Raw genomic sequence first — 14,261 nt, forward strand, 5'->3', positions numbered from 1 at the left:
AAATAAAAAAAATAATTTATCAAGTTTTATTAATTTATGTTTGCATTGTTTACACTGTCGTATTATTTTATATATTTTTTATATTTTCATGTATTTTTTTTTGTGGTGCTGTTACAAATTACATTTAATGTTTTTCTTTATTTATGTTTGTTGCTATTATTCAAGTGATTTTATATTTTTTGTCTCACCATAATTTTTAAATATATCCTTTAGTTTTCTTATTTATTTTCTATAAACCTTCTGATCATTAAACGTTGTGTTATCTCATTCATTCATTATTTCTCATGTCACCTCATTCACTCTTTCCTTTTTTTGTGTTATTTGTCTTTTTTTGTGTTATTTGTCTTTTTTTGTGTTATTTGTCTTTTTTTGTGTTATTTGTCTTTTTTTGTGTTATTTGTCTTTTTTTGTGTTATTTGTCTTCTTTTTTTTTTAAATATTATTGTTTTTCTTTTTATTGATTTTTTTTAGTTAACTTTTTATACGATTACTTTTTGTTGTTTGGTTGTTTTTTGTTCTATTTGTTTATTTTTCAAGGTGAGTGACAGACTTAGTTTTGTATAATTATAAATAAACTTGAAACTTCTTCAATTTTATGGTTAAGTAAATGGATTAAATTATGTTTTTATTATATTTTAAACATTTCACAAAACAATTTTATGTGATCATTTGGTCACTACATGAAAAAATGGGTGTCACAAAAAAATGGGCGCTGATTGATAACTTAAAGGCTATATGAAAAGTCGGTTGCTGATAGATTTAGGTGTCACATGAAAAAATGGTTGAAATATAAAAGTCTAGGTTGTAACTGAGCTTAAAGTGTAGCAGAGTGCAACAGATAAAAAAAATGTTTTAAAATTGTAAACATTATGAGAAATTATTATCATCAAGAACTAAATAACAAAATTATTAAATACTAGTTAAGTTTAGAGGCAATGGTTCCTTGTGGTTAGAAAAGAATTTCCATAAAGCCACTTTTGTATTTGGTCAGGATAGAGTAATTTTATGTTAATAGTACTACAAGGAGAATTATCCAAAAATTATCAGCTCCTCTTACCCTAACCAACAAAAAAATTGGGGGATTGCAGACATCAGAGTTTTCCTTCTCCTAAGTAATTTTTCCTTCACTGTAGCTAAAAATGGATAATATTGTTTCTAGCCTAGTCTATCTTATTAGCTTAAACAAAATAAGTGATAAATATTCTTGAACTGAATTAAAAATAATTTTAAACTTTCAACTAGTCATTTATTAATGTGTGTAAATTTTTAAACAGTAAAAAATATTTTTATCAATACCTTCAAAAAGAGTAGCTTTTACACCTCTAAGAGGAAAATTGTTTGCCCAATTATAGTCGAAACCATTTGCAGGACCACCATTATCTGTGGTGAAAATGATGATAGAGTTATCTAACATCTTCTTTTCAGCTAATGCATCATGTACCTATGTAAGTAAAAATAATAATTTTAAATTATACAACATACAATACATAACTTGAAGTATTCTAGTGAATTCTATGCTTGTGTAGCAGTAAATGGCTCACTTCATAAGCAAGAAGTTTCAAGTTCAATTCCCACCACACCCCTGGTAGTACCACACTCAATTTGTTTTCAGTGCAGACAAAAGTAAAACAAAATAATTTTTAAATAAGCAAAACTAGAGTATCAAGTTCGAGAAAAAATTGAGAAGAAAAAAAGTTGAATTAAGAAAAAAAAAAAAAAAGTTTCTGGTGAAAAATTATTTAAACTAAAAGTCAACTTAAATTTCAACAAAATGTTGCTCCATTTTAAACAGCTATTTATTAAACCAAATCTAATTACAGTCATAAAACATTAGCAACTAATGCTTTAAAGCAACAAAATGCAAAAGTTTATTCATTTACAGAAATTGGCTTTACTGAAAACTCTACGATCATGTTCAATCAAATGTTTTCAAAATGTTTACAGTATTATTTTATCATAAATTGTAAATATTATTTTAAAAAACTTTATAAAATATTAAACAAAAAAGTTACTCATACTTAGAAGCCAGAGCAGATCCAACTACATTTATAATACTACATTTATGAATTTAAACTTCTTTTAGTCAAGGTCCAGAAAAGACCTTGTCTAAAAAAAGTTTCTATAATGACAACATTTGATGTTGATATAGCTGCAATTAAACGTATGTTTAAACCTTTTGAAGAAAATTTTTTCATTATTGCTTATCTAGCGTGTCCTTGTGATAAAACTTTAAAACAAGGATAAAACTTGTTTTAATGAAAATTTCTTCGAGGTAATTAGCAACTGTTGTTGTGCTGATGCTTATATTAAATTGTCTTAATATCTTTGTTTTCAATGTCAATTGACAATCACTTTCAATCCATATTAACATCTGTTGGATTTGATTTTCAGACATTATTTTTGGTTAAGACCACTTTTTCCAATGTAATTTTTTTTCTACTGCAAATTCAATTATATGCTGTCTTAAATTTGACACCTACAGTTTGTGCAAGAGTCTTCCATTTGTAATTTCGCTCAGCACTTCAACAACTCTGCTTCTGTCACTTAATGAAGATAAAAAGTAATATTTTCTTTCAACTTGTTTTTTTCAGATCATATTCTGTTGGCATATAACATTAGCTTGTCCTTCTATAACCTTTTAGACCTTTTGTAACAACCTATAATCTTACATTAGGCATTCACAATTACTTATTACAACCTCTTATTACATGTTCTCAATTAGATGTTACGATTTCTAACTTTTATGTTATATTTTCAATTACATATAACAAATCAAATTTTAATTACTAAAACTTAATACATTTTTTTGCGCTTCTATAGTTCCATATAGAGTTGTATCATGCAACAATGACTAAATGGAAAAATAACCTCAAGAGACATTTCATTTATGATAAATATATAACATAGCTGGTGAAATATCAAACCTCAAAGAAGCTTAAGGGGTAAACAGATTCTATCTGCTAACCCTTCTTCATCTATTAGGCTGGCGCAGATGTATTTTTAATACATTCTTTCCAGTTTAGGATGTTGAATGCTGGATTTTTTGGACTCAATACATGGGTTTTGCTTGTGTCTCAATTTTTATGACTAGGCAACTCATTCTATTATCTCCTAAAGGATACAGCTCTAAAACTTAGTTTATGGTTTATAGGCCGACTGGTAGTCAGGTTTCCCGAACTCTGTGGTAGCTCTCAGAGAGGCTGATTCCATCAACAGCTAAAATATATCAAAGTAATAACAGTACCATGTTGTGCATGGATGGTGTCCCTGTTTATACTTTTGGTGTGCATTACCAAGACCACATTTGGAGCCCTTTGTTATGGCTTAAGGTTTAATAATAGTAATAAGGCAATTACTTGGGCTATTAAGCAGTGTACTGAGTACTATCTATGCTTTAAGTCAAGTTCTTTAACAATTTTAAAAATGAATAAAGTAACAAAAATTATAAAACACAAAAAACCATCATCATCACCAAGTTCTTTAAACCATTCATTAATATTCAAGACCTTCAAAGTAACTTTTCTTTTGTTGAGTCTTATCTCTTGCAAAGTTCACCAGACATACTTGCTCTTTGTGAGACTAATTTGAGTTCAGTTGTCTCATCTTGTGATCTTAGTGTTGATGGCTCTTAATTTAATTCGTAAAGACTCTAATAGTCATATGCTTGGTCTGGGCATTTAAATTCGTAAGAATTCACCCATTCGTCAGGAAATAGGTTTGAATCCACAGATTATTATTTTATGTGCTTTCATTTAGCACCACTTCACTCTATTGCCTTTCTCTTTGTTCTATATTGCTCTCCTTCATCTCAAGACGACACTCTTTTTGATGTTATTTCTGATCATATTAACCAAGCCCTCTCTCTTTATCCATCAACTAATATTGTTGCTGTCAGTGACTTGACTGCTCACCACACTGAATGGCTTGGCTCTAAAGGCATTAAAGCCCACAACTTTTGCCTTTCTCAATCCCTAACTCAAATAGTCAATTTTCCAACTTGCTTTCCAGACAATCTGAATCATTTACCTTCTCTACTCGACTTATGTCTTGTTTCTGATCCTAATCAGTGCTCAGTTTCTCCACATTCACCCTTAGGTTCTTCTGATCACAGTTTGATCTCTCTAAAACTATTATCTTGCTCTTCTTCATCATCTGAATTCCCCCTATCATTGTACCTCTATCACATACCTTAAAGCTGACTGGGACTCTTTCCATGATTTTCTATGTGATTGCCCTTAAGTAGAAATCTTTCATTTTCCAGTTAACATATGTGTTTCTTGCATAACTTTGTGGACTCAGGCTGGCATAGAATCTTTTATTCCCTTTCAACCATTCCAGGTCAAGCCTCACTCTTCTCCATGGTTTTACTCACATTGTGCTGCGGCAAATCCGTAATTCCACCTCTCTTGTATGGTTCAGACTTTGTCACCTCACCTAAAGACAAAGCTGAATTGTTTGCTAAAAACTTTTCATCAATATCATCTATTGATTCCACTAGTTGCATTCTACCTGATATAGCCGTCAAACAAGTTGATCCATTGCTTGACATTCGTATCACTCCAGCTTCTGTATCTAAACTAATTTCCTGCTTAGACTCTTCTACAGCTTGTGTCTTGGACAACATACCTGTTGTAGTCTTGCAAAAGTGTTCTCTGGAGCTGTAGCCTATACTTTCAAAACTATTCAACAAGTGCTTATCAGAGTCTTGTTTTCCAGCCTGCTGGAAAATGGCATTTATTATCCCTATTTTCAAAAATTCTGGAGAGCAATCTGTTTCGTCTAACTACTGTCCCTTTAGTATTCTTCCTATCATAAGCAAGGTTTTATCATCAATATGGATTTCGATCTTCTTATTCTACAGCTAATTTGCTAACAGTTATAATCGATAGGTTTTATCGTGCATTAGACAGAGGTGGAGAGGTTAAGGCTATTGTTCTTGACATTTCTAAAGCTTTTAATAAAGTTTGGCACGCTGGTCTTCTCCATAAGCTTTTCTTACAGTGTATCTGGTAACATCTTTAAGATCATTGAGTACTTCCTTCTCCAATCGTAGTATGAAAGTTGTCCTCGATGGAGAGCACTCTTCTTCATATCCTTGACCTTATACTCTTTTTAATTTACATTAACGATCTTCCAGATACTCTCATATCTAAGGTAGCATTGTTTGCTGATAATACTACCATTTGTTCTTGTCATGATAAAAAGCCAACACTCTCGAATTACTTGGAGGGGGCATTTGAGCTTGAAAAGGATCTCACTTCTGCTACAGTGGCTGGTGAACTTTAATTCAGATAAAACTCAATTTTTTTCAGCCAATCGTTATCGCAATAATTTAGATCTTCCTTTGAATGGTAATGCACTTGATGAGTCATCTACCCTTTATCTTCTAAGATTAACTCTTACTTCTGATCTTTCATGGAAACCATATATTAAATTTGCTGCAAAATTAGCATCTGCTAAGGTTGCATCTCTTTATCGAGCTCGACACTTTCTTACTCCAGATTCTCTATCTCTATAAATCTCAAATCTGGCCTTGCATGGAATACTGTTGTCATATCTGGAGCGGATCTTCTAATGATGCCTGTTCTCTTTTAGACAAGGTGCAAAAATGCATTGTAAACATAGTTGGACCTGCTCTTGCAGCCAACCTTCAACCATTATCACATTGTCGTAATGTTGCGTCTCTTTCTCTTTTCTACAAATACTATAATGAGCACTGCTTTAAAGAGCTAGCATCTCTTGCACCATCTATTAAAATTCATTCTCGTGTTACTTGTGATTCAATCAAGTCTCATCCTTTTTCTGTGACTGTTCCTAAGTACTCCAACAACTATTATTCCTCTAGTTTTTTTCCTCAAACAACAGTTCTTTGGAATTCGCTTCCTTCATCTTGCTTTCCTGATTCATATAATTTGCAATCTTTTAAGTCGTCTGCCAATCATTATCTTGCTCTACAATCTTCATCTTTTTTCTTCCAGTAACTTCCAACTCTAAACAGTGGTTGCTTGCAGCCTTGTTGGAAGCGAAGATGTTTAAATATATATATATATATATATATATATATATATATATATATATATATATATATATATATATATATATATATATATATATATATATATATATATATATATATATATATATACAAAAAATATATATTTAAAAATTAACTATAATTGCTGTTTAATAATTGTAATATTATTTATTTTAATTTAACAATTTGAAAATCACATTATTTTTACCAAATTTTTTATCAATGATATTGTTGTAGAAATGATATAGCCCCTATGGCTATATCATTGAATGATATAGCTGCAGATGTAAAAGGGTCTACATTATTTAACTGATTAAAATAGCTACAGTGGAGTGCACATACATCCATTTAAAAGCAGCCGTGGCACAGTGGCTAGAGTTCTAGCTTTGAACCAAGAGGTTCATGGTTCAACGCCGGCTCTAGTCCAATAGCAGCATTGGTAAGGAAGAAGATATGAACTTCCTTGTTAAATGCTTCTCTATGGTGCTCTGTGATAAGACCAATAGTTCCTCTTGGAACACCTTAATAACTACCCCTTGAAAAAACTTAAAAAAAGAAAAAAAGAAAACTGGTTTATGTTTAAATTTTAAGAATATAAATGCAAGTTCAAAAAGAAAATTTACAAAAATTGCAAAAGTTTTTAATTTGAAAACTTCTAATTTGATTGCAACAAAACATTAAAAAAAAATTTAAATATAAATAAATTTAAATTTTTTTAATTTACAATATAAAATAAGTCAAATTTTAACCAAAGAAAATCAAAATAATCAAGTATGTCTTTTTTTAAATAAAAAAAAATCATTTTAGAGTAAGGTTTCCAGGGATTAAGCACTTTTGAGATATTTAAAAACTCAAGGTCCCAGGATTATTAACTCAGTCAAGATTGGCTGTCAGATCTAAACAATTAAAAAGAGATGATTTTTTTTTTGTCAAAACTGGAGTATAAAGGCTTATTAATTTTTTTAAAATGGATTTAGAATGTACAACCTCCTAATTTTTTTAAAATGGATTTAGAGTGCACAACCTCTTAATTTTTTAGAATGGATTTAGAGTACACAACCTCTTAATTTCAAACGTTGAGCAAAACTTATAATTTTTGTTTTTCTGGTTAATTAAGATGAGCTCATTCAAAATATGATGGTAAAAGTTTTTTGCCGCATTTGATTTATACAGGACCCAAATAAGACCCCCTAAAAAATTGTTTTCTAAAAATGAAAATTTTTATAAATATTTTTGATATATTTATCTTGTTTGTTTTCTTTTATTTCTATGAAAATTGCCTTACTAAAAAAAGTTTTTTTAATTTTCATACATTTTTGGAAGTATGAGGAAGCCTTATTTTTAAGAAACGACTATGGCCTAGTGTCTATCAGAGGGTGCTAAGAATTTCTGAAAAAATTTTAAACTATTCTTAATAGACGAAAATGATGCCAGCAATAAAATTATGATTATTAAGGTTTAATCACTTTGAATTTTTTAGAACTACTAGAAGTATTTCATGACTTAAAACATATCAATTTGTTAAGAATTAATTTTTTTACAAACTAGTTGATTTATAGTCTATTTGCAGCTTTTATCTAGAAAAATAAAATTAAGCCAGCTTTTGAAGACTTTGAATATTTATGTAAAGGAAAAATATGTTTTATAAATATAATAAAATATAGGATTCCCAGGGTAAAAGCCCCGCCATCTTTAATCAATTATTTCAGTTGAGTTAACGTTAATAAATTTTTGAAAGCTAACAGAAGAATAGCTTTTCCTAACTTTAAGAGTTGCGTGTTGGCAAATCAAGTTGGCAATCAAGCCACTAAAAAAATAGCTAATGCAATAGCTAATCAATTGAAAGATACGGATTTGCTTTTAAGCACAGAAAAATTCAAGAACCAAACAAAAAAAACATTCGTGTTCTTATGTCTCAATATTGGTTGTGCTGAATGTTGATTGTAAAATTTAATTTTTTTTTTTTAAGAGATTATCTCGGCTGCAAAAATTAGGGAATAAGGAAGACACCTTTTATTAGGTATTATCCCCTTTCAGTTTTCTAGGTAAACTTTTTTTTTTATTGTAAATTTATATAACACTGAAGAAATTATTAATACTTTTTTTTTTGTGTATATAAGGATTCTGTGTAATCCTTATACAAGTATTAATACAAAAAAAGTTAATTTAAAAGATTAAAAATCATTTTTAAACAAATTTTCAGGGTTGATATTCAAGCTTTCTTAAAAGCTATGGATCAAAAACTTATTTGTCAACAATTTTGAAAACATGTAATATTTTTTAAAAAAGAAAATATATTTATATAATATGTACATTTATATACATATTATATAAATGTATTAGTAATATTTTAGTTGAAAAAAAAAATCTCTTATTTATCCCTGTAAGGAATACTGTTTTAATATTTGGACTGATTCTTATAAAGATGCCCTTTCCCTTCTTTCTTTTTCTAGAATCTTGAGCCACTCTCCCATTGTCCCAAGGTTGCAACTCCATCTCTTTTCTACAAGTGCTACTATGGTTGCTGCTCAAGTATAATTTCCTACTTCATCAACCAAAATTCAATTTTGAGTGACTCATCATTTAGCAAAGCTGCATCATTTTACAAATAACTTCACACAAAAATGACCTTTGTGCGTATACAAATTTACTTTATAAGAAAATGTAATATAGTCAAAGTAGATAAATTATCAATGTAGCTATAAAACTTGCTGTGCTTTGGTATGCATATTTAAAAAACTGTAATAAATAACTTGAGATATATAATTTAACTTGTGACTAATATATGTTAAAATACAGCCTATTGAATAATTTAATGTATACAGATCAGCAAAGATTTAAAGTATAAAAGATTTTAAAAATTGAAAATAGTTAAACTACCCTTCCAACTCCATAATCCATATACCCTAACATAGCAGCATATTTTCGTCGTTGCTCATGTTTTATGTAAGAAAATTTATCAATCCATTCTTGAGGAGCCTGCAAAGGATCCTCTTCTGTGTTAGCACTATGAACAGCTTGATAAGCCAAATATAAGAACAAAGGTTCAGAACTATTATGATTATTAATGCAACTAATAGCTTCTGCAGTATACATTTCAGTACTGTAGTTTCCATCTTGTGAAAAAACACCCTGGGAGAAATTAATGACAATAAATTATTTTAATAAATTTTGAATTTATATATTTAACTTTATTTATTTCAATATATTATTGCAAAAAAAAAAAAGTTATTTAAAATTTTTGAAAAATTATTTCAAAACATTTTAAATAAACTTTTATAAATAAAATTAAAGAATAAACTTTATGACTACGTTTTCATTGTCATGAAGATCTAAACCAGAGTATGTCTCTGTATTTGAGTGATTCCAGTAGTCTCCTTTACCCAAATAAGAACCATAATATGAGTCAAAACCACGATACGTTGGTGTGTATTGCTTAGCAAAAAATCCTAGATGCCACTACAAAATAAAAATAAACATGGAATCCAAAAAACCAGAACATGCATTTAGAAGTGAAAGTAAAAGAAACATCATAGCATGAGAAATAAATTAATGTTAAATCCTTATAAATCTAAAGAAAAACTTATTTAGACAAAAAAGTAGAAACCACCATTAAACACCACCATTTAACACCACCATTAAACAACTTTTCCATTGATCAACATTTAATTACACATATCTACTTTATTACATTTTACTGACTTGAAATAAACTTTTAAATACCTTTCCTACACCATGTGTTTTGTAGCCTTGCTGTCTTAAATACTGCGGTAAAAATTTTTCATTTAAACCAACTCCATATGGATTAGGACCAAAAATTGTATCTTGTTGCATCCCTAATAAAAAAAAATGATTTTAAATTTTGTTAAAAAACAAACAGACAGCAATTTTACTTTGTGATCCTATTAAATATAGAATCCTAGTTGTATTCATAAAACGTTGTAAAAAAGAAAAGGGTTGCATTATAAAGTAATGGAAAGGCAAAAAATTTGGGATCTTGTTTATAAAGAATTAAGAAAAGCCAGATAAACTATGTTTAACAGAAGTGTAGAGAATTAAGGAAAGTCAGATATACTAGTTTTAACAGTGAACAGTGATAGAAAAACTAGTTTTTAGTAGTAGCTAGACAAAAAACAAGCAACAAAAAAATTCATCTAACATAAAAAAAATATATATATTATAAAAAGTTATATATAGATACAATAAAAATCTATATAAATCTATAAAGTTATAAATAAATGAAAACTAAAAATCAATTAAATTGACTCCTTGCTGTGTTATAATTAAACCAAATTGTAATTAATAAAAAATAAACAGCTAATAACAAAAATAACAATGAAAAAAAAATACAGAAGATAATAGAAATTATAAAAAAATAAAATATGTAAAGACTATAATATACAAAAAATGCGAAAACAAGAAACATAACATGCAATGATTTTAAAATTATAAAATAGTTTTTGCTGTAAAACTTTTTATTGTAAAAAATTTGTGGATAAATTTTTTTTTATAGATTTTAAAAATGCTTTTAAAATATTTTTTTTTTAAAAAAAAGATGTTTAAAGTTAAAAAACAAAAGCTTCACATAACTTTATGTTTATGTTAGTTCATGATAAAGTTTATAATAAGGTTATAATAAAGTCACCAGTTAAGTAGAATTAGTATTTGGACTTTATTTTTTTTAGTATTAACTGTAATCATCATCAACTTGCAACTTTTATAATATAAAAAAGCATGACAAAAATTTAACTTTTTGAAGTTAACTAATTTCGAAATTAACTAATTTTCAAATATTGGCATTTTTTTTTTTTAATGGATTATTTTCACGAAACAATTTTTTTTTTTTAAATAAAAGTTAGCAGCAATTAATTTTAAAGCTTTTACAAATTCCTCGCCAATCAAGCAAGTTCATACTTTTATAACTTTAGTTTTTATCCTAGACCATATTTAAAAAGTTAAATCACTGGTTTTCATTGATCTGAATTTTATTGGTCATAACACAATACATGGGACAATATTACCTTTAATTATTAAAGTATTGAGAAATATTCTTTTTATTGCAACTATTAATTATTAAAAACAAGTAACTCTAGATAGTAAACAATGATGTCATTTTAAACAAATACAACGATAAGTAAAACTAATGCTAATAATAAAGGTTAACATAGAATAAATGTAAATTCAAAATAAAAAACCTGTTCTTTTTTTTTTAAATGTACTATATCTCCTTATTAATGTATTCTTTAACATTTGACTATTAAAATTTTACCTACAGAGTATTTCATTGTAGTAAAAGAAGAAAATTTTCTACCAAAAAATAAAAGAAAACAACCCCTCTATCAACAACTCAATGTTGATTCCAATTTTATATACACAAGTACTCTATTTAATAGTTATAATCTGTGCAGTCCTATCAAAACACTCCTACTAACAATTTCTTCTCTGTTTTCATAATCAAACATAAATAATTTTTATGAAACAGTTGCTAAGGTAACACAAACCTTACCTGACAAAAACCTTCAAGACATGAACAAAAGAAATAAAGTACAAATCCCAAATTGCAATAAAAATAAGAATAACAAGTTTATAAACCAAAACAATTATTTGTAGCATTTTTTAAGATATATACCTGTATGTATTGGATATCTGCCTGTCATAATTGCACTTCTACTGGGTGTACAAATTGGTAGAACATAGTAGTTGTCAAGAATAACACCATTATTGGCAAGCCTATCTATGTTTGGTGTAGGTATTTCATTAGAACCGTGAAAACTAATGTCATTCCACCCCTAAAAAAATATTTTTAAAAAATTCATTATTAAATATAGCTTGTAAAAAGAATGTCAACCTATATAAAACAAAATATTTACAACAAGTAAATTGTAATAGACTACACCAAAAACTAGAGCAAGAAAAAATATTTTAAAAAATTAAAAAATATATATATTTATACTAAATCATCAGCAACAATCATTATTATATGTGGTTTATCAGCATGGATCACTATCGTAATAAAACTTGTCAAGATGAATGTTCCAAACATAACATTTTTATATACCATCATTCTTTAAAAAAAAAACAATTTAATATTCAAAATCTTTTTACCAAATGTGAACAAATAATGAAAATAGCAAAAATTTTACACATGTATATACATGTGTAAAATGTTTGTGCAAAACTATGTCACATATCAACTACATACTGTCAAACTTGTGTGTGATATTTTCATATTTTTGTAAGATTTAGAGACTTTTTGCATATGAAAAGTGTTGTAAGATTTGTGCAGTTTTTTGTTTTATTACTTTTATAAAAAAACTCAAAAATGACACTTTTTGTTTTAAATGCAAGAAAAGCCATTAAAAAAAGAGTTCAATAGTTCATTTAAACATTAATTAATTCTAAAAGAACTATTCTCATAATAGAAATAAGCAGCGATAAGTTACTTAAATGATTGTCGTATTTTAAAGAAATAGTTCTGAAAACGTTGCTACCTCCGTTTACTTTGCTGGCTGGTCAAAAAATGAACTACGAGTAGTTAAAATTATAAGTAAAAAAATTATTTATTAAATTGCAACTAATTATTGACAAGACTGATTATTAAGCCCCAGTTACAAGCCCCGTTATGATTTTAATTCAAAACTTACACTTACAATACAAATATGAAAGAAAAAAAGAAATTGCTACGCAATGTTTCTGTACTTTAATATACATAAATGGATGAATTTATTCTTTACTAATAATCATGTAACAAAAATTATGTAGTAACAACTATAAATAAAGCAAACTTTATTTATAGTTGTTACCACATAATTTTTGACTGCCAGTTTTAGATAGGTAATTTGTATTTTTAGCTAATTAAAGTAAACTTTCTTACCTTCCTTATGTTTGTTATGGAGATTATAGTTGATGCAATTTTAAAAGTTGCGGTTTTTCATTCAGATTATTGATATTAATGCTTCTTTTTAGTAGTTTAGCTTTTATTAACACTCATGTCCCAAGAAATTAGACTTAAACTTAATTTGTTATGGTGGGGCACAGTGAATCAGGGTAAGGTAATTAGGTGGATTCACTATGGCTCATTAATGATCTTAAAGAATAAATTCATGCATTTTTAACAAATAAACTACACAAAAATGAATTTATTACTTTCAAATTATAAAGAATAATTTTTTAATATTTTTATAAGTTTTGTTATCAACAAATTTTTTTTTTCTTCTTAACTTTCAAAATGTCTATGTTTTTGATTTTATACTAATCTCATTAATAAAAGTATGCCAAATGTATAGTGTACAGTGTCTTTATACCATCAGCCTCAAAGTAATTTGGTTATGCCCCTATTAACTATCATTAATTCACAGCTGTTTTCATTGATTCACTGTGCCCCAGTACTGGGGCACAGTGAATCATGTAACAAAAAACTCACTTTAAACCGTTGTGAACGGTTAGATAATAAATATTTGGGTTATAGTGATTTATCATCATGAAGGACATAGATCTCAATCCTTTTGCCTTGAAAAAAATACATATTTTAACTTTTGCTCAATTTAAAAAATAAAGAAATCTGATCCACTATGCCCCAACTTCCCCCCCCCCCCTCTCTCTCTCTCTCTCTCTCTCTCTCTCTCTCTCTCTCTCTCTCTCTCTCTCTCTCTCTCTCTCTCTCTCTCTCTCTCTCTCTCTCTCTCTATCTCTCTCTATATCTCTATATATATCTATATATATATCTATATATATATATATATATATATATATATATATATATATATATATATATATATATATATATATATATATATACACACACACACACACAGTACTGGTCAAATTATTGACATAAAACTTTTTTACACTAAACACTGATTTTTATTTCTAATATTAAATAATACAAGCCCAAATTTAGCAAAAATACATGTACTGTGTACAATTTACTAATTGCGCATATGTTTTCAGTATTTAATTCTAACACACTCCGCTTTTATAAGCTGTGCAATTCTATCAGGCATATATGCACAGTACCTGACAATTAACTGTGCAATAATCAGATTGTAAAACCAACATAAACAATAAGTCTGATTAGGTCATGTTTGTTAGTGGTGGTCACCTAATTTACTCTGTCTTTCAAATAGTACCATATTCCTTTAATTAGGTTCATATCATGACTACTTCCTGTCCAACGCAACACCTCCATATGCATGCCAACAAAGTAATTCTTGATAATTTTTGCCAT

General features: G+C 28.0%; 1 protein-coding gene across 1 annotated transcript in view; it reads right to left on the reverse strand.

Moving 5' to 3' along the window:
• LOC100206868 (arylsulfatase B) overlaps positions 1 to 12,134 on the reverse strand; it is a 29,630-nt gene extending 17,496 nt beyond the window's left edge. Inside the window, exons 1-6 of the mRNA XM_065807130.1 lie at positions 11,988 to 12,134; positions 11,664 to 11,823; positions 9,758 to 9,870; positions 9,347 to 9,493; positions 8,915 to 9,166; positions 1,297 to 1,441 (exon numbers count right to left, since the gene is read on the reverse strand). Coding sequence (XP_065663202.1) covers positions 1,297 to 1,441; positions 8,915 to 9,166; positions 9,347 to 9,493; positions 9,758 to 9,870; positions 11,664 to 11,823; positions 11,988 to 12,098 — 928 coding nt within the window. The 5' untranslated portion in view covers positions 12,099 to 12,134. The remainder of the gene's footprint in view (positions 1 to 1,296; positions 1,442 to 8,914; positions 9,167 to 9,346; positions 9,494 to 9,757; positions 9,871 to 11,663; positions 11,824 to 11,987) is intronic.
• Between the last annotated feature and the right edge of the window lie 2,127 nt (positions 12,135 to 14,261).

Source organism: Hydra vulgaris, chromosome 10 (genome assembly GCF_038396675.1).
Source record: "Hydra vulgaris chromosome 10, alternate assembly HydraT2T_AEP".
Taxonomy (NCBI): Eukaryota; Metazoa; Cnidaria; class Hydrozoa; order Anthoathecata; family Hydridae; genus Hydra; species Hydra vulgaris.